Here is a 21,954-nt window from a genome sequence, read left to right as displayed (position 1 = left end):
ATAAATATTTTTACCTTAATCTGATGTTTTGGTAATTTTATTCTAAACCCATTTTTTTTTTTTTTTGCATAATTTTTATTTTTCAAACAATCTGTTACAGTTAGAACAGCTTAATAGATAAAATATTATTTATGCACATAACATTATAAGTGAAGGAACCTCCCAATAGAGGTACTTCAACAAGATTATTATTATATCACACGTTTACATTTACATATTTTGTTTTAATTATTTTTTTATTTGTTATTATATTCATATGGGTAGGTCATGACACCACTCTATTTTGAGTCTTTTTGAGAATTACCTGTAATGGTTATTGATGCAAGTTGAGAAATAAATGGCTTGGAATAATGGTTTAATCGGTTATTGAAGCGCTTATAATGAAGTTTGACTAGTTAATGACTGTATAAATTTTTAAATTGGAGTGTAGAGGCTTATTGGAGACGTAATAAGAGATAAAAAATAATAAAAAGAATTTTTGACTGAAACCATTGGATACGGTTAATACTTAAATATGTTTTAAATAATTAGTTATAAATTATATAAATTACACTTTATTATAATTTTTAAACTAGTAACCTAGGCAACACAAATATCACCCAGTAATATAAATATATTTCGTCACCTAGTCAATTTTATTTTTGAAGACTGCACGACACACATTTATTAAAATGTTTAAATTATAAAAAAAATAATTAGATAATAAATGGTTGAAAAATATATACCTACTTACGGGTGTACATTATTATCGAATATCAATGTACAATTCAAAATTATATAGATGAATAAATATAATATTTTATATAACATTCTTCTTCTTAAGAGTTTAACGGACCATAAAGATCCATCGCTGCCACCACTATCTCCTTCCATTTTATACAATATAGGCATTAATATTAAAAAATATATATATATATATATATATATAATCTGTTAATAGTCAATTATGAGAATGGTCCTTCATCAGAGCAACTTGTAATGGTACAAAATAGTTGTATGGATTCATAAAAATCGGAAAAAATGTTTGTACGTCCATTAACTACTAACCAATTTAACCATTTTGAAATGTTAATAATATATAAACCACATATAGATTCCATTTCTGGCATTACTACAATCATTGAGACCTAGGGATACAATTTTTTTGAAGGTCCTATTATATCTGTAATTTAAATTAATGTAATAATAATTTTGTAATTACGACAAATCAAAATGAAAATACAATGAAAATGTTTTTTTTTTCTGTTACGATCTTGAGCAAATGTCTACACCAACAACGACTAATTCAATTTTTAGCACGCTCGTTTTCTATCGAAATCACCGTAAAACCACTAAGTAACATTTAAGACACGGTGCTTCTTAGATAATTTTTAATTTGTTTAAGTTTTGAGAATGTCCTTTCAGCACTTATTGCAGTAACCAGTAATGTAAGGAATAAGTAAAATGCCGTTAACAAGTTAGATAAATAACAATAAAGACATAACATTGTACTTTTCACATTTATAAATAGTTGTCTAAATACTAACGCTTTGATATCGGATAATCCGTACACACATTCAGTAATCACTAATCAATAGAGTTCGGATGTTAATGACCAACATTTCATAAAGATATGCATTATAAAATGTCAAAATATGTAATTATATGCCATAAAATTTATTAAATAAACCTATTTTTTCAATAAATATATGCAAAAAAAAATAGTTAATATTAATTAAAAAAATGTATATACTTTTTTTGAATGGGTATTTAAAATACTTTATTACAAAAAACACAGTTTATAAATATTAAAAAAATGAAAAAACATATTAATTAGTTTTCGATGTACTAAAGTTAAATTGTACATAGATCAAGCACTTTAAGTATCAGGATTACACTGTACAATTATAATTTTACTGATATTTTCAAACTTGAAGGACCTTTGACCAAGGGCGTATTTGAGTTGAAGCCATGGGGGAGGGGAGGGGGTAAAACTAATTTTTCTTCAACACAAACTTAAAAATAATTTACATTCCATTACCTATAGCTCATGTTCCTGTTATAATGATAACATATTATAATAATAAACTAGTCATTTATATTCTTAATAATTTATACATTAAATTTTTTAAATAAATCAATTATATTCAAAAAAATACGAGCTATGGGGGTCGAATCCATGTAAGATGGAATATTATTATGTATCTTTAAATTTTTTTTATAATTCCAAAATGACTTGGGGTTTTACGAAAAACGAGATTGAATATAATTAATATATGAATTATAATCAAATTTAGATCTAATTTTACATAAAGCCCTAAGTTTTGAAAATTCCGTATAGTAATTTTGGTTATAAGTACATTTAAACAATTTATAGAGTCTTTTTTTTTTTTAAAAATCATGTTTTTAAGTTGAGTACTATACCATTTTGAAAACGTATTATTCCTAGTATGGATCTTAGTAATAAATAATTTAATAGAATTTGAAACAATATTATAAAATATATTAACTGCTGAGGATATATTTGGTTGGTTATGAAAAATAGAATTCCAGTTTATGAAACACAGGTACTCATTTAATGCACTATAATTACCTTTAGAAAAATTAAATTCATGATTTAATTTAATTAAATTTTTAGATGAGTTTAGCCTTGGAACGATTATCTGAAGTTGAGGATGAGCTATATCGACTTTTACTAACGGAAATAACGTTTTAGATACAGCTATATCTTTACTGTTGGATAGGACTAGGTCAAGGATATTAAAATAGTGATTTTGAGTGGAATTATATTGAAATAGTTGTAGGAACATAATTAACTCTTCGAGCACTTCGGATTTGTTATTTTTTAGACCTTTAATGTTAGCATGTAGATCAGAATTTTCACAATGAGTACCAGGTAAATTAAAATCACCTGCTATTAAAAATAAAGAATCCGGATAATTTAAGGATAATATTTCGAGGGAAACACAATGATTTTTAAAAACTATCACAGAACTATTAGGTGGAATATAACATGAATGTAGTAATACTTTAGTATTATTAATATTAACCATTACAGAGATTTGTTCGCAATTTATATTAGTAGATATGAGTAAGATAGAGTGGAAACGTCTGTGGACTGCAATCAAAACCCCACCACCTTTAATAGTAGAACTATTAATTGGATTTCGATCTAACCTGTAAATATTATAATCAAACATACATAGTTCAGTATCATTTATATCAGGAGTTAACCAAGTTTCCGTAAGTATAAAATAATCAAAATGTAATAAACTAGGCATATTTAGATGGATACAAGAAAACTTTGTTTTAGGCCACGTATATTTTGATAATAACCTGATAATAAGTTTGAGTTCGTACAATTTTGATTATTATTAACGATAACTTGCTTTGATAAATTTGATTGATGATAAGTACTTGAGCGACAATCATTTTTTTTTTTGGACTAAGTATGGAGAGCTGTAAGTGTAGCGGATGTACCAATTTTTATCGCCTGATTTCGTTAATTTTTTTAATAATACTAATATTTGTCTTTGATATTGTGTGAGATCAGTAGCAATCTAAAGATTTTTAAAATCAGATTTTTGATATAGATTTTGTTTGACTTTAAGAGTTTTCAGGACGTTATCGGCTGAATTAAGTTCAACACGAATAGGCCTCGGTTTACTGGATAGTTTGCCCAAGAGACATAGATTTAAAAGCAAAATCCAAATTTAAATTAGAAAATATATTATTAATAAAATGTTTATCGTCAGCCTGTTCATTAATATTGAAAATAATAATGCTTCGACACTTAGATTCACGTTCTTTTAATTCCAGTACAATATCCAAGTTAGGTTGATCTAGTGCTGAAGTAACAGTATGATTGCAACATCTACTACGCAAAATTTCAATTTCCTTTTTTAAGTCAAAATTTTTTTTTTTTCAGTAATGAAATATCAAAAGAGAGAGACTCTAATTTGCCCAGGATAACTGATGACATATTTTTTTGAATTAGTAATTTTAATTTAACTGATTGAATTTCAGAATGAATGGATTTAAAAGAAGACATAATATCCTTTAAAGATACATAATCTATATTTATTTTATTTTTAAGACTAGAAGACAAATTTGATTTGATTGGGGGGATTCGGGACATTGTGGACATGTAAATGTAGGTGGTGAATAAAGTAATTGACGTAGGACAATGAAATACGATGTGCCGATTGAGCAATTTGAAAGCATAAACTTGTTACAGCAGATGGGCAATTAAATGATTTGATCAAAATATTACCTGCTGAGCGCTGATAAAGATAATGTGCTACGAGAGCTATTATTGTGGAATTACGTGGAACCAAAAGTTGCACATGAAGGGTTGATTTGAACTATAATAATATTATAAGATTAACAGATAAGCAGTGGCGTAGCCAAGGGGAGGGGGGAGCAAAGGAGGCTATAGCCTCCCCCATGGGCCGTGTTTATATGTATAATGTATCTTGACTATTTAATAGAATCAATACTCGTTTTAATCAAAGGCTTATTGATGTTACTCCACTTGAAGGACTTATTCCGGCCAATTTAAATATGTATGACGATAAAAATATTATAAAAGCAGCTAAAATATCATATATGTATGATTATGTATATATGTATTATATATGATATATGTCCAAGATCTCCATGATGATACCTCATCTACAATCAGAGCTGACCTGTTCATATGGAGGCAACAATGGAGTCAAAATACTATTCCAAAACCGAATTCTGCTCTTGATTCACTCTCTCATCGTACCAATCTTCGACCTAACATTAAAATACTTTTACAATTATTCGCCACGTTACCTCTTTCACTCCGGAAAGAACGTTTTCAGCACTTAATCGCTTAAAAATTTTTTTAAGAAACACCATGTCGGAAAACAGACTGAATGAGTTAGCTATGGCTAATATAAATAAAAAAAGCAATTCGATAAAAGTGAAATAATAACTGAATTTGCCAGAAATTCGCATAAGAGAATGCAGCTGTCAGAGTGGAGCAAGTGACTGAACACTGAAACCAAAATTATTATTATTATTATAAATTATATATTAATAAATATTTTTAAAACTATACTAAAATGCTTGAATTACGTTTAGAAACTTGGTAGTAGATGGTGGGGGGGGTTAAGGGTGAATTCTCATATCCTCTCTTACCTTACTTATCCAAAAAAAAGTGGTTAGCCCCCCATTTAAAAATCCTGGCTACGCCACTGCAGATAAGGGATCGATATGAAAACGCACGTCTTTAGTGGACAGATGACTGTACTGTACTGTATATTAGCGTATAATTCTGGTTGCGCGAAAAAAATATGCCAAGTCATAATCATCCGAGCTCTACTAATCAGTATACTTGGTTTTATTTTAATATTCTATGATTTTATTAACTTCATCTGAAATGTTTACTATGAGGCCTTTTTAACGATGAAACCCGCGGAAATCCCATCTTTAATCATATAAAGTTCCACCTCCGGTTCGTGGTATATTTATAAGCAGCTTAATATTTAGTATCAATATTATTATTATATATAACTTTGTTCATGTGTCTCATAAACAAACGTCTGTCCGCAGGGTATGCAAGCGCTTAACATCCACCAACCGTGTACAGTGTAATTGTATTTTATTTTTATTTAAGTTGATGTAACCCAATAGAATCAATCAATCAGTCTTCATTACGTTTTAAATATAAACTTAATAACGTTCCTATTTTAATTTATGTCACATCAATTAATAGTATATTTATGTTGGAAATTACCAAAATTTTGCTACACCCACAAATATATTTACAATAAATTGAGATAAAAAATCAAAATACTACTATACCAAAAAAACTGGATTTATTCGTTATATAATATATCCTAAAACATATTAATTTTATCTTTTAATTTTTATTTATTAGTTTTTACAATTTGTTACCATTATTATGATACATTTTAAACAATTATAAGCAATGAGCACAAAACACTCCTGTCATACTATTGATTATTTATATTCAGAACATTTTTCTTTCGCTCAGTGAAAATTCTTTGAAATATACTATGACTTTGTACATATATAGTTGTTTTGATTAAAGTAAAGATTTGGATGAAAATATCATATTCATGAATATTTTCCATAGTAATACTAACTTTAAAAAAATAATAGAGCCATTTCATGAAATTAGTTTTAAATTCATTTTCTTCTAATGGGAAAAGAAATATATTTATAATTTAGTGTTTTCCATTTATATAAAATACGTTTTAAAACCTATCATAGTATAATGATTTTTAAATTTTAATGTCTCATTTTAATACTCAAATTCTACTACTCTTACTTATCTAATTAACCTAAAAATTACAGTTTTTATTTGATTATAAATTAAATATAAATTTAATATAAAGAGAATATTCTGAATAATGTAAGAATAGTGCAGGAAAGTTTTAAAAAAAAAAAAATTACTTATAATAAACAAAAAATGAACAAAGGGACGGAAATCGATTCATATTACTATAAAAAAATAATACAATTCGAACCATGTACCCATCACACAAATAGGAATTTTATTATCAATACATTTCTAAAAATCAAATAAAATTTAAGAAAGAAGTCCACATATTAGAACTACTCGTAAATAATAGATGATACAACTTAATATTGGTAAATACTCGCAGAACATTCTGTATACTAATAATGAATAATGTCACTATACATTTCCCATTAGCAAAGTTATAATTGTAAAATAGTTAATAGTATAATATGGCAATAAATAATACCTACGTTTTTTTTTAATTACCATTAATATGATTAATAATATTAAATACTGCTTTTAAGCATATTTATTTAATTGTTTGTTAAAATAAAAAAATACTATGGATATATAATGACAACAGCCAGTTACGATTAAAAAATAATTTATATGAAAAAACTATTCAGTTGTCACTAGATAAATATTTAAGTATAAAACGCACTTATCATATTTACAATAAACCAAAAACGATATAGACAACAACCTTTGACTGTTGCCTGATTTTGTCTGCTTAATAAATCAGTATTATGGTATTAGAGGATGTTATGTGCAACTATTACTAAACAACACAATATCGCGATCAGTTCTATGTATGAGACGTACACAGCATGACCTTGCGTGTGTTACATGTGTTAAACTGTTGTCGTTACAACGTTCACTTATGAGGTATCATTCAACGTTTTCGGGACGTGTTGTAAACAATTCCTAATACAATATTATTTGGATAATTTTTAATTTTTAAATATAACATCTATTGTTTTAATATTATATTTATATTATAAATTAAACATAAGTTCAAGTGCAAAATTACTAAACAAAAAATTAAACGGAGAGAAAATATTGATTTGTGCGTGGACATATAAATGAAAGTAAGTATCAAAAAATAATAATTTATATAATTATATAATTACACATTTATTTAAATAGAATTTCACAATTTTAATTTTTAAAAGTTATTAATTTAGAGAAAAAAAAAAAATAATTAAATCGCAAATTAAAATTAAAATATGTAAAATATTAAAATAAAAAATTTAATATTTAAGTAATATAATTTAATCAATATACATAAAAAAAATCTATTTATTTTAAGATATGTAATATTAGTAATATTATAAGGCGTGGTTTTAATAAGTATTATTCAAAATTATTTGATTTTACTTTATAAGCAACATAACAATAATGACTGTGAATTAATAATATGATTAATTATTTTCATAAAATAAAATTATTTTGAAATAATTTTCAATAAAAAGTTATATCAAATATACGTTGATTAAAAAAATAAATAAACATTTATTATTGACATATGATTAAAATATAAAACTTTTTTGTGTTATTAGTATATCTCCAGTTTATAATTTGTTTTATTATTTATTTATGCCATTTTTCTAAAAATCAATAATAAGCATATTTTTTGATTATTGAAATAGTTTCATATATTAATAATGTGTATATAAAAACTGTATTACTGAACTATTTTGTCAAATTATATTTTCAATAGAAAAAAAAAATAAAAACAATAAGTCATCATGGTTTAGAACTGTATAAAAGTCATTAATTAATTGGAGTTAATAATATTGTATTGTATAAAAATTATTAAAATTAAATATTATATTTACAATATTTATAATATTATACACTATCTATTCATAAAAATATAAAATCAGATACTTCACTTTAGTATATCATAAAAGTTTTTGTGGTGCTTAGTAATGATGCATGTTTAATTTCTTTATTACTATAGGATTTCATTCATCCGATGGAGATAAATAAAAATATAAAATTATAAACCGACTAAAATTTGATATAATAATTGTGTCTTGTGAATAAAATTAATTACACTAAGAATATTGACATTCTAACACTGGTTATTCAAATTAAAAAACTTATAATGAGGGTGTAAAGCATGAAATCCCGTACTTTGTGATAAGTTATCAGGTCCTCTAATTATTCACGTAATATTTTTTTACATAATATTTTCAATATTCAATTGAATCCAAATATTTGATTATTAAAATGTAATTTAATTTTAAAAGAGATTCGATTTTTGCGTGAAATATCAGAATTTATAAATATTTATGGAATGTCTAGTCTATCAGAAAAGATTAAGTTACATCACGTGCATCAATTCTGTTAAGCCAACTGAGGTATTTCATCGTATCATATTATATTATAATGTTTTATCCTAGTAATCTAATTGTAAGAATTCGGTAGTAAAACTGATTAATAATTAGCATAGTGCATCATGATTGTCTTGATAACAAGAAAGTGCCAATTTTTTCATCGAATAATAAATAATGCCTAAAATGTATAGAAAATATAAGATTAAAAATTTTTTTTATTCCAAGAGGAGTATAGTTATTTAAATTACTCATTCAAATAATTAATAGTTCTATTAAACATATACTTTCTACTTAAAATACATACTTATTTAGTTTTATACTTCGAACTCAAATGTATTTTATTATAACTGTCATAGTGTTATTAATACCTTTTATAAATGAAAACTAAATTAATAATTAAATTATAATAATATAAAATGTCAGTTATTATTATATATTATAAGTGTACATTATTCCCGAGTGGCAGTAATGTGAACAACAGCATGTGTTCGGTCCTCGATTTAAAAAAAGAAAAAAGAAAGTGTACATTATTAAAAAAAAGAGATGAATAAAAATTAAATTTCTAAGAATCATGTAAAAATAATAATATAGAATAATGATGTATATTAATTTTATTATTAATCATTTACTAGACTACTTCACACCAAAAGTTCTATACAAAATCTCCTTATGAAATTCTAAGTATAAATTTTAATCTTTATGTTATTTTAATATTATATTATACTAAAATTAAATATATATTATAATAATAGTTGTACAAATTTACTATTAATTTAAAAAAATATTTCACAGTATTAATTTTAATCGAATCACCATAATATACACTTTTTTTAATTTTTTTTTTTTTTTTTTTACTAAGAAAACTTACATTCTGTATTTGAGAAAAAAGACACAATAATTAAATACGAGGGCTTAGTACGAAATTAAATATTTTTTGGGAGTTATTTATTGGTCCAATTCTTTTAGTATAATTTTTTCGAAAATAAAAATTTTAGTGTTGGTGTAGATGAAGTAGATTAATCGTTTAACCTTATAGAAGATGTTAATTTTTTAGGTTAAGTAAGTTAAGAGACTTATGTATAAGAACTATAGGAAATTTCCATGATAAAGGATAATGAGAAACTCTTAATATTGAGTTTAATAAATGTAAGGAGTATTAGTGTTTTTTTTCCCTAGATGCTTAGGTATTTTGCTAAAAATTAGGTCGTATCCTGACGCTTTTCCTATTTTTAATCAATTATTATGTATTTTAATTCGTTTGGAACTATATGTTTGGTAGAAAGGGATATAGGTAATGTCGAGAAATATTGTTACTTCATCTAGGTGCTCAAGTTCGGGGCTAACACTTGATTAAGAAATTAAGGTTTTTAATAGGTGTTTTCCTAAAAGGTCAACTTTATCTTTATTTGAGATAGATAGTTGACTATTAGTAGATTATTCCTTAACTTAAACAACGATATACTAAAAATATAGCTATATGTTTAGTATATATATGGTATACATAACTAGCCATCCAAGAGTGTGTTTTACATTATCTAGATAAATTATAGGTATCTTTTTAGTAAAATTCCTTTAATGATCATCAAAATACCGATACTCGGGTAGATCGACGGCATCGCGAACCGAACATGCGCGAATGATACAGTAAAGTTGTACACACCTGAGCATTACGTCGTTACATGGCACCCAAATTTTTCGGTGTGTAACCGGCTTAAAATAAATGTTGAGGACAATGCATTTGAAACCGACTATTCTGGACCGTCCAAACACGAACGCGAACCAGATATTGAGATTTGTTGTCTAAAATTATTACAACAATTAATGAAACAAAAAATTAGATCGCACATTTTTTAAGATGATTTCAATCAATGGATAAAAAATATCAGTTATTTGTTTAAACTACTAAACGGATAATTACGTGTTTAATTTCTACCAGAAACTTACTGAGTCAAAATATTACTATCATCGATTCAACAATATAAAGGCATATTTCTACTTTACGGGCACTCAAAATTTCGGATTTTGCTGTTCAAAATCGTAGCGGTAATAATGTTTTTTGCATTTTTTTTTCACTTTCTTTGTAAATGGAGTTATTTTCGTTTTAAATGTCCGAGCGAGTGACCTAATTTGGAATTCTGATACACCCAAAATATGATTCTGGGTTTTACTCGCGTAGCGAGGTTTTAATTCACATACTGAGCATAATCCCATTTACAACAGTATCAATGTTTGTACAACAACTAGGTTAGGTTTAGACTATAATTCCTCTTGGGGCGAAGCCCCATCCTGCCGAAAAGTGCCACGCAATGGCACTCAAGTTCATGAGTAGAGCCGGCAGGCGTAACGAGCGAAGTCCTAAAATTTTTAAAATTAATATTCCGATTTTTCAAAAAAAAAAAATGCAAACATTTTCATTACAATTAGAGATCAATACCAGATACAAAATTATCGTTCAAGAAAAAAATGCAAAAATTTATTTTTCCTGTGCGGGGGGGGATCGAATGCGGTTCCGTGGATAAATAATTAATGCTGCTACCATTGTGCAACGCTTTTAAACGATTTTGTAGATGCATAAAAAGTATTTAAGAATTATAGTATAAAGTTAAACTTTAACTAACTATAATTTTAAAAATAAGTTCTTGCGACAAATTCCAATTTCACCATAATTTTTACCACCAAAATATGACCCAAAAAGATTTCCAAATTTTAGGGTGCCCCGTAAACTATAAATGTTCCATATTAAATATCTAATTTTTTATCTAGATGAACATGAATATATTTTATCTATTATCTAGATAAAATATTTTAAGTATTATCTATTTATCTCATCCAGATAAATGTAATATAAATTATCTGTTATCTTCTCTAGATAATTTATGGGTTATTTTTGTACAAAACTGCTCATATGTAATACAGTTTCTTAAATACAATATTTGAGATGAACATCTTTAAAATTTCTGATATATTAACTTTTCTTATCCCATAAAACCGTCGAATAGATTAGAGTTCTGAGCCACATTGACATCCAAGGCAATAAAAGAGTTGATCTTCTGGCCACTTACACCAAAAACATGACCATTCCTTTAAAATTTAACATGACCTTCTCCATTAAAAATACCCACTTCTAATTTTATTTCCATTCTTCAAGAAGTCATAAAAATACCATGGAAATACTCTTAGTCTTCTTTCCCTCCTAACTTTGCTTTATGGTAAAGAACTATCTCTACATCCATCCCTAATTCTCCTTAACTCCACTCCCATTGGTCCCGGGATCTGGATCTTCCTCGATCCAAAATCATCTCCTTTTCTCGACTCCACTTTAGTCATAATCTTCTTCCTAATCATTACTTTCTCCTTTCACTTAATTTTTCTCTCCTTCTCTCCACTTGCATAAAACCATATGCGAATTTTATTATATATATTTTTCATGACTACTCATTTTCTTATCCATGACTCGTCGTTTCATAAACTCTCTATTTGAAAAATAAAGACTTTAGTAATTCATGAATAAATGTTAGTAGCCATTACTTTAAATATTTTCAGATATTTTTTTACATTTTTCGTGGAATATTAATCTTACCCAAATATTTAATTTAATAAGTAATTGATATTGATAGTTTTTCTTATGTTAGAGGAGGGACATAAAACCAATTTTTTTTGAAAAATGAAAAAAGTCTAGTATCTGAATATGATTGGATGATTTTATGTATTAAAATTATTAATTAAATAAATAAATTAATTAAAAATCTAGGAATTATTTTATTCTATTTATGTAAGATAAATATTTTTTTACGAATAAAAAAATATCATAAATTAAATAAATCATAAATTAAAAATAGTAAAAAAAAATTATAAAATTTCCGCCCAATATTAAATTTATTGCTGATTATCATATTTTCCCAACGCCATCAATTAGTTCCTAATCTTGCTTTTTGTATCAGTTAATGTACCATTAATATGACATTTACATATGTGAAAAATGTATGTGAAATAAAAAATATTAAAATCATGAATTCTTTTTTTGTATATAAATATATATATATATATAATTGTTAAATAATAATTTATTTAAAATTTAAATACAATATTTTAATATTTAATTTAAATACTGGACTAACTTATTTCATTTGGTGAAAAAGGGAATTGACAGAAAAGGGAAAGGTACAATTTTGGCAGAAACCGGTCATGTCCGTTATGACTTCGTCTTTAATATCTTAAACAATAGTAATAAATAGACTTAACTCACATTTAAACTTAATTATTTACATTATTCTGCATTCTTCAATTGTTTACACACATTTTTATTGACTTATTTTAATAAAATCTATAAACACAACATATTTAAAACAATTATTAATTTTTTGACATAGGAAATTTATGTATTTAAATGTTTTATCATTTAGTGTTACGCTAAAATGTTCGAAATGTTACACCGTATATCACACTCAGTACCGCGACTGTGAACTCTGATGCCCGTGTGCAAGCTTGCACAAAACCAAATCCTAGGATTTATTTTGAGACATCCATGTTTTTACTTGATCTTTGTATTACTACAGCAATTAATAGGTACTTTTTAGTATTTTAACTTAAATGGAATCATTTGTGACTTGATGCGTTATGATACAGTATCAGAAAAAAAGCTTACCTTCTAAATTGTATAATTAAACCTATGTACGGTAACTTTTATGTTATCAATATAAAACCAATCGTATTATTAATTACTTAAGCACATACTCGTACGTTATAATTTTTTTAGATTTCTTTGTTAACCGAGTAATGTATTGGTTTTATCATTATGTTTTTGTGTGTGTGTGTGTGTGTGTGTGTGTGTGTGTGTGTATGTGTGCACACGATATCGATTAGAAATATTACACCGATATTCGCTAAATAAAAATTAAAATATAGAAAATATGTTCTTGTTCGTATCTTGCAAGTCATAAAATTTCAAAATATTTATGACATACGGAAGCACAAAAAATATTTGTAATATACAAATTTCAATTATTTTATCATTTTGAGTATGGTTTCACAATGAATTGATTACGCAACCAGATCATTATTAGGAGGGAAGCTGTGCATTTTACTCGTTTATGTTAGACATATCCATGTGTCAATTTACCCGTTTATAGCGTAGGTATTCGACAATGAAGAGTGTGACATTCAACGTGACGATTTGATGTACGAAATCGATTTTAATAGTGTTTCTACATAAAGGTAGATTTGAAAATAATAAAAGTGATTTCTTTTAATATTTTGATAAGTTTACGGCCAAAATAGTGAGAGAGAAAAAACAGTGAAAAGAAAAATAAGTAGTCAATTAAAATTATCGAAAAAAATTAAACAAAATTGAATATTATTACGAAAGAAAATGTATCGAATGTTTTAATTTATTCATATAGGTTTAAGTAAATATTAAGCCCTAGTCAAACAGTAAGTACCTTTTTATCAAATTAAAGTTATATTGTTGTATAAATATAAATACTTTATAATAGTTATTATAGTATTTGAGAAATTGCTGTTGAACAAAGATAAGATAGATTGACTAATGAGTACATACGCCAACAAGCATATCACCTCAAAAGGTTACTTAATTTGTGTATTGATTATATATATATTTATTGTGTTAATGTATTAAATTGTTATGAAACACAGAAATAATTATTCAACAACTTTTCGAAATTTTAATATATATATATGTATGAATTACATGTAGTTTAATAGTACTCGTAATAATATTAATTAATATATGATCTACAAAATATTTAAATTGAATTTAAAAAAAAATCATGTAACTTTAATAGTTATTTTCCAATATTATTTTGAACACTGATCACATTTTATAATGATGATAATATTATCACTAAAAAAAAATTAATTGTAATATAACTATATTGAACATTAATAACATTAAAACAAAATAATAGCAATATCCTTCATTTTTTTGATTTATAGTTTTATATATACGTAGTATTTACAGATTTTTTTTTTATTGGTACTCAAAAAATAAATCTCTTGGGCTTTAAAATATTTGAGTTACTTATACTAACCAATACTTATTTACAAATTAAATTAAAATTATCTAAAAATCTATTAGCCAATTATAATAATTTACATTATATTTTTTACTCACACACAATACACTATATTACATAACTATAATATGCATATGCGTTGTATACAATGTATTCATCATCATCATCTATGACTTCATGACTCTGTAAGAATTTTCACCGCCTCTGTCAATGATCTCCAACTTTCACGATCCATGACCAACTCTTCCCAGTTTATAATTTCTAGTCTCTCTAGGTCTTGTTTTATGCCATTTATCTAACATTTCTCCCCCTTGGTCTCTTCCCTTCTGTTTGCCAATACATGGTTGCTCTAACTTTGCTTATTGCTTCTCACCGTTTAAAATGACAAAACCATTTTAGCCTTTATCATTTTTGTAACTTGTTATCATGGGTGTTTTTATACTTTCCCTTATCTCTATATTTTTCTTCTGCGCCAGAAATTGGCTATATCATCATATACGAATTCACATATTGTTCTTAATATTTTATTTTCGAAGGTTCTTAGCTTTTGCTCGATTCGTGCTGTCGTCAACCATACTTCACACCCGTATGTTATTGTGGGCAGGCCGTGTCATTAATATATAACGCCCAGGGCAAAATTAAAAATATTCGACCCTTATTTATTTATCATTAATCGTAATGCATTAAATTCCTGTTTAATTTAATTTTTTTTTTTTTACAACATATTTTGAACATTGATTTGATAAAAAACTAAAGCTGATTGTAATTGTAATTATTAAACAAAATAGTTAGATATTACTATGTTACATTGACTAATTGTTATTATTACTCGAACATTGTCGAAAATTTGTTCAGAAAAATTTGTAATGGTCCAAAATAATTGTAAAACGAAATAATCTTTTTCATATATTTTATTTATGAAAAAGTTTAAAATATTATAAAAAAAAGTTTTTGGCGCCCCTTTAAACCATGTACTCGGGGCGTATGCCCCCAAAGCCCTCCCCCCACAGCATGGCTCTGATTGTAGGTCTTACTATCGCCGTATAGAGACGTGTTTTTGTGCCTCTAGAGAAGATCTTTGATTTAAAGTATTTAATGAGAGCAAAGTACATCCTTTCATCTTTATTGATTCAATTACAAAATTCACTATTCCAATTATTATTTCCAGCGATTGTTGCATATTTGAGACTTTGGGTTTTCTTAAATACGTAATTCTCTATTTTAAAATTTTTATCTTCACTTATCTCTGCTTCCATAACTACGGTCTTCTCTTCATTCATCGCTAGTCCAATTTGTTTTGCTTCATTTATCAGTGTTATTGTGATTTGTACAACTGATTCTTTATCTTCGCCCAGAATTTTTAGATCATCTGCAAAACCTAGAACGTCTAGCATAATTTCATTTACGTATTATGGCACCACGATTGATTCTTTGTACGCTACGTATAATATCACTTTTTCAAGAGCAATGTTGAATAGAAGTGGTAAGAGCGCACCATCCTTTTATAGTCCATTCATTATACTCATATCAAACTCGCTTGATAAGGTATTGTTTCTCATACTTGGTACCGTGTGCCATTCATAGTAATTTAATACATTCACATGTATTAAATATAATAAATGTAATGAATATTTTCAAGTTGAAAATTTCCGTCAGTATTAATATAGATGTCTACACTTACCCACTTTAGATTAAATTAGTATTGTTAATTTTTTTTTCTTGGTTACTTATATTATAAATTTTAATATACATAAAAATATTGCCGAGGAAAATTCATTTTAATCAATATTTTTTCGAGTATCATTATCTTTTTGGATATGTATGGGATTTGTACCTAATTATCACACTACTTACGTATATTTTTTTTCTTGATATAACATAATATGTAGTCGGTCAAGTAATGTTGCTATTATAAAGACTTATGTATGTAAATACTTATTGACTTATTACATAATCCCACTTTCTACATCTCATAATATTATTTTTCATCTTTATTAATATTTAACATCTGTGTAAATAGTGTTTATTATTATTTTTTTAATGATTAATATATTTATATCTATATACTTATTATTAAATTCAGATGTCAATGCCGCTTGTAATACGTACTTTAATTTATTTACACACAGAAAATCGTCTTGGTTTTTGTAATATTTATATATATACATTTATTATAGTTTGATAATTAATTTAAACTTAAATCAGTAGTGAAGAACAAAACATAACCAGGACCAAGAATTTGAAAATCTTTGTCTTGGTTTTGGGTATACACCTTAATCTTGGTCTTGCAAGACTCTTGCTATTTTCACAAAATATATAAAAAAAAAACTAAATATCTACCTGTTATAGCTGTGTAGGTTTTTTGCTATGACTTCTAAGATTAAACTTAAGTCTAATATATTATATAATATAATAATAATATAAAACAATCAAACAATTTATTTTTTATTATAGGTACTCGTTTAAGACTTTGCATTTTAAAATATTGTATTTATATTTGATGAATCAATTTACCAACATAATTAACTTTGTAAGTTCCTATTACCTACATTTATAATAAATATCAATATTATAGACTACAAGTTTACGACAGTAATGAAATGATACGCTGTATAAGACACTAGTTTAAGTACACAATATCTAGTATGAAAAAATCACACAACCTACGAATGAAAATATAAACGTACTTCATATCAAAATGATAACTACCGTAGTCCGTAATGACTTCCAGAAATTATTTGTATATTCTATTCAAAGAAGAGGTGTATTATGGACATAAGCCATAAATTATTCTATGAGAAAGACAATTTTCGACGTTTTCATCGATTTTGGGAAAAAAATATAATTTTTTAGTCATTGCTAAGTATGAAAAGACTATATTATGTGATAATATTAATTCCAATTATTTCTAATCATTTTTCCAATAATTCGTCATTTCCTCTCATACTAATCAAATTTAATAACAACACAATTAATTTCATATTATTTTTGTTATAAATTATTAGTTAATGAAATCTAGATAACTCATGTTGTCGGAGAAAAAAAATTTGCAAGACTTCAAGAGTCTTGCAGTGATAGTCTTGTTTTGGTTTTGGTCTTGCAGATTCGATATTGGTTTGGTCTTGTTCTTGCAAACCTAATATTTGTCTGGGTCTCGCTAGACCAGTACCGTCTTGGTCTTGGTCTTGCAACAAGAGTCTTGCGAAACTGCAAGATCAAGACCAATTTTGATCATCACAAAGACATACTCGTAAAGTCAATATTTACAATTCCTCTATGGCGATATTTAGAGATTTATTATCACATTAAAATTTTAAAAAAAATATAAAATAATAATCAACCTACTTCTCAAGAGTTATTATGCAGTAATTAACGTAATAAGTAATAATGAATAATTTCTAACATTATTAACTAAGAATTCATGTTAATTTCAAACAGTATAAGTTAATTATGTTAATTTTAATTCAAATAGAATTGTTTGTTACTTATTATATATTTTTTAATATATAAAAAAAGATATTAAAATATGTATATGATAATTATTTATTTTCACACGACATAGAAGTGTGACATTTCGAATTGCATCATTTACTACTTAACTACTTCATCAACTACTCAACAGATACATTTATTTGTTTTACACTTCGTCTTATAGTAACATATTTGATAGCCTTGTGAGCCCATAAAATATTTTATAATCTTTCATAGACTTTTTTCCCTTGGAGATTTCAATACAAATGTTTAATGTTTTAATTGTTCAACACACATTTTGTATTCATCAATAGTTAGAAATGAGTTATTATCACTACTTCTTTTAGTAATTATATCAGATATAATATTGTTAAATTAACTTTTCATTTCAAGTTCATTCATATTGGATACAAATTTATACAATTCAAATAAAATTAAAATTAAAATGTACACAATCTAAATAAAATAAAAACATATCATCTGTCATCCAAGCACAATTTATATTTTTATATTAACATGTTGCATATTAACTCTACATAGAACGTATTATCCAGAATTAATTACATGTTAAACGTTATCAAAATCATGAGTAAAAATTAGCGTATTAAGTAGAAAATTGAGAGTATCTTAAACGGGTACTACTGCATATTTTTTTTTCTTAATTTTTTTTTTATGGTGTTATTAAATAATTATACATTCAAGAATGAATAATAAAAAGTCAATATATCATAATTTAGATTGATGAATTCTATTTTTTTTATATTTGTATAGATAGGTACAATGTGAGGGATCTACAAATGTGTTGTTTTTTTTTTTTAAAGGCTTCAAATACAAGGAAAATATGTTTTATTATTACACTATGGAAAGTGATATTTAAAATATATTTTACTCACTCAAAAAGTAAAAATTGTCATTATTACATATGCCGTAGACAAATAAGTAGCATTGAGTAAATTCATTAACTTTACTTAATACCTAGGCAAAAAGCCAAAAATTAATTTTTTATATAATTTTACTGTTAAATAGTCCACCATTTTTTTTCATTGTTTTTTAAGCAATATTTGCTGATCTTTGTATTATTTTAGAAAAATCTTAACGATGGAATCTATAATTTCTTGAGAAGTAACTTAGATTAAATGGGTTAGTTACTTAAGTTTAAGTTCAATAAGTTCAGCAAAGAGACTCCAGTTTGGTTTTAAGAGGTTTCATTTAGGGGTAGTTATTATTATTTTGAGTGCACATTTTAATTAGACAGTAATCACTACCACAGTTAAGAGTCAGCAATTATAATCAATTATAATTTCATTGAATATTCCAGGCTGGAAGTGGTTATATGGTAATTTATACGTTAATGGTTATACGTTGATTAGGGATATTTGTTAATGATATCTTCAGACATATCTTAGTAGAGAAATATTCGCAAAATCGGTTTTTCGATACTACTGAAACAAGTTTAATATTCGATGGGTTAATAAGTGAACTTATTACAGTGAAACTTCTATATAACGAACTTCCATTTAACGAAATTTTTTAGTTAACGAATTATTTTACTCCCAAATATTCACTCCCATCCAAAAAAAAACCACAATACCACTGAACCCTGTGATAATTCAAATACCGAATCCGTTTCAACACAATTAACTAATTTCCTAGTCCAATTTCAATCCCTAATAAGCCCCCTTATCGCACTACTCACTAAACTCATTGACACTCTAATAGTAAAATGACAAACTCACACTCAAATAATACACTCCTCTCATTCCTTCTTTGGAATGCAAACGGCTTACAAAACCATTATCATGACCTCCACATTTGCCTCAACAGCAGAAACATCGACATTGCACTTATCACCGAAACTTATCTTACTCCTAACAAAACCCTATTCTTCCCAAATTACTCCACTATCCGAACTGACCACCCTGACGGTATTGCTGGAGCAGCAATTTTTATACGTAACAATATCAAATACAGTTTCAGTCCTCTTACCGCTAACCAATCAATACAAAGTGCAAACATACAATTAAACATTAACAATACAAACACTACCATTGTTGCTGCATATTTCCCACCCGCAAATCCAGTCAATGAAATCATTTTAAAAGACTTCTTTTCTTCTCTCAATAAAAACTATGTTATAGATGGTGATTTCAGTTCAAAACACCCCTAATGGGGTAACACCATTGCCGACACCCGAGGTCGTAACTTACATAAATTTATTACCAATTCAAACTTACTATCTCATCTTTTCATCCCGCCTATTGGCCCTTTCACCTATACCGAAACCCCGATATACTTGACTTTTTCATAGTTAAAATCCCCCCAACCATTCAACATTCAATTCAAAATTTAAATGAACTTTGCTCTGATCATTCAGCTGTGTTACTCTTCTTAAATGCAACTTCCCTCACCAATGATAAACCAAACCTAGCTAGAGATCTCATATCCTGGACAAAATTTAAAGATATCTTAGATAATAAAACAATTCTAAAAATACCACTAAAGAACACACACGATATTGAAGTAGCAGATCTCAAACTAACAAATAACATTCAAAGCTCAGTTTCAGATTCTTCATTTAACCCTACCAAATCATCAAAATCTAATAATATCCCAAAAATCCTGAAAGAAATACTAGCCCAAAAAAGAAAAGCACGAGCCAGATGGCAATTAACTAGACACCCCCTGGATAAACTTACACTAAACTCTATTTCTAACAGATTAAAAAAAGAATTTTATAAAATCAATACTGAATGATACGAAAATAATATCACCAAACTCCAATCAACCAATATCTCTCTATGGCGTAAAACGAAAAACATATTAAAACTCAAAGAACTTATCCCGCCAATTAAACTACTCAATAACAAACTAGCTATATCCGACAAGGAAAAATCGAACACATTTGCCGAATATTTCTATGAAGTATTCAAAACCAACAATATTAACCCACCTATTATTCATTTAAATAAAATCAACCAATCATTAAACAACGCTCTACCAACTTCTCCACCACCTAAACACTTCACTCCAAACGAAATAAAATTTGCAATCAACAAATTAAAAAATGGAAAAGCTCCAGGATACAATCTCATTACAAATAATATACTTAAACAACTTACAAATAAAGTAATTCTCAATATAACCTACATCTTCAATGCAATGCTTAGACTTTCTTATTTCCCGTCACTCTAGAAAATTTCAACAATCATACTAGTTCATAAACAAGGTAAACCCAAAAATATAACATCTTCATACCGTCCAATCAGCCTCCTTCCATCTCTTGGAAAATTATTCGAAAAACTCCTATTAAAACGCCTTCAAATATCTCAGAAATAAATAAAATCATTCCAAACTCCCAATATGACTTTCGGGCTGACCATTCTACTATCCACCCCCTCCATCGTCTCACTGATGCCATCTCATCATCTCTTGAGCAAAAAAAATACTGCTCGGGTGTCTTCCTTGACGTCGCCCAAGCTTTCGACAAAGTATGGCACAATGGACTTCTCCACAAACTAAAAACAAACTTTCCAACCCCATATTATTTAATACTCAAATCTTATCTCAGTCAGCGTTCGCTCCAAGTAAATTTAAACAACTCAATTTCAAACCAATTTATAATTAACGCCGGTGTACCCCAAGGAAGCGACTTTTCTCCACTTTTATATCTAATATACACTGCAGATATACCTACGTCCCCTTTTACCATCCTCAACACTTTTGTCGATGACACTTGTATCTTAGCCTCCGATTCCGATCCCACAATAACAAGCTTCAAACTTCAACACCACCTCAACTTACTAGAAAATTGGTTCACACTATGAAAAATAAA

General features: G+C 26.8%; 1 protein-coding gene across 1 annotated transcript in view; it reads left to right on the top strand.

The window, feature by feature from the left end:
• Positions 1 to 7,082: 7,082 nt before the first annotated feature.
• LOC112684150 (protein Malvolio) overlaps positions 7,083 to 21,954 on the top strand; it is a 34,050-nt gene continuing 19,178 nt past the window's right edge. Inside the window, exon 1 of the mRNA XM_025555497.1 lies at positions 7,083 to 7,365. Coding sequence (XP_025411282.1) covers positions 7,360 to 7,365 — 6 coding nt within the window. The 5' untranslated portion in view covers positions 7,083 to 7,359. The remainder of the gene's footprint in view (positions 7,366 to 21,954) is intronic.

This window comes from Sipha flava, unplaced genomic scaffold, assembly GCF_003268045.1.
Source record: "Sipha flava isolate LNK unplaced genomic scaffold, YSA_version1 242_pilon_pilon, whole genome shotgun sequence".
Lineage (NCBI taxonomy): Eukaryota > Metazoa > Arthropoda > Insecta > Hemiptera > Aphididae > Sipha > Sipha flava.
This window is presented reverse-complemented; position numbering and strand designations above follow the sequence as displayed.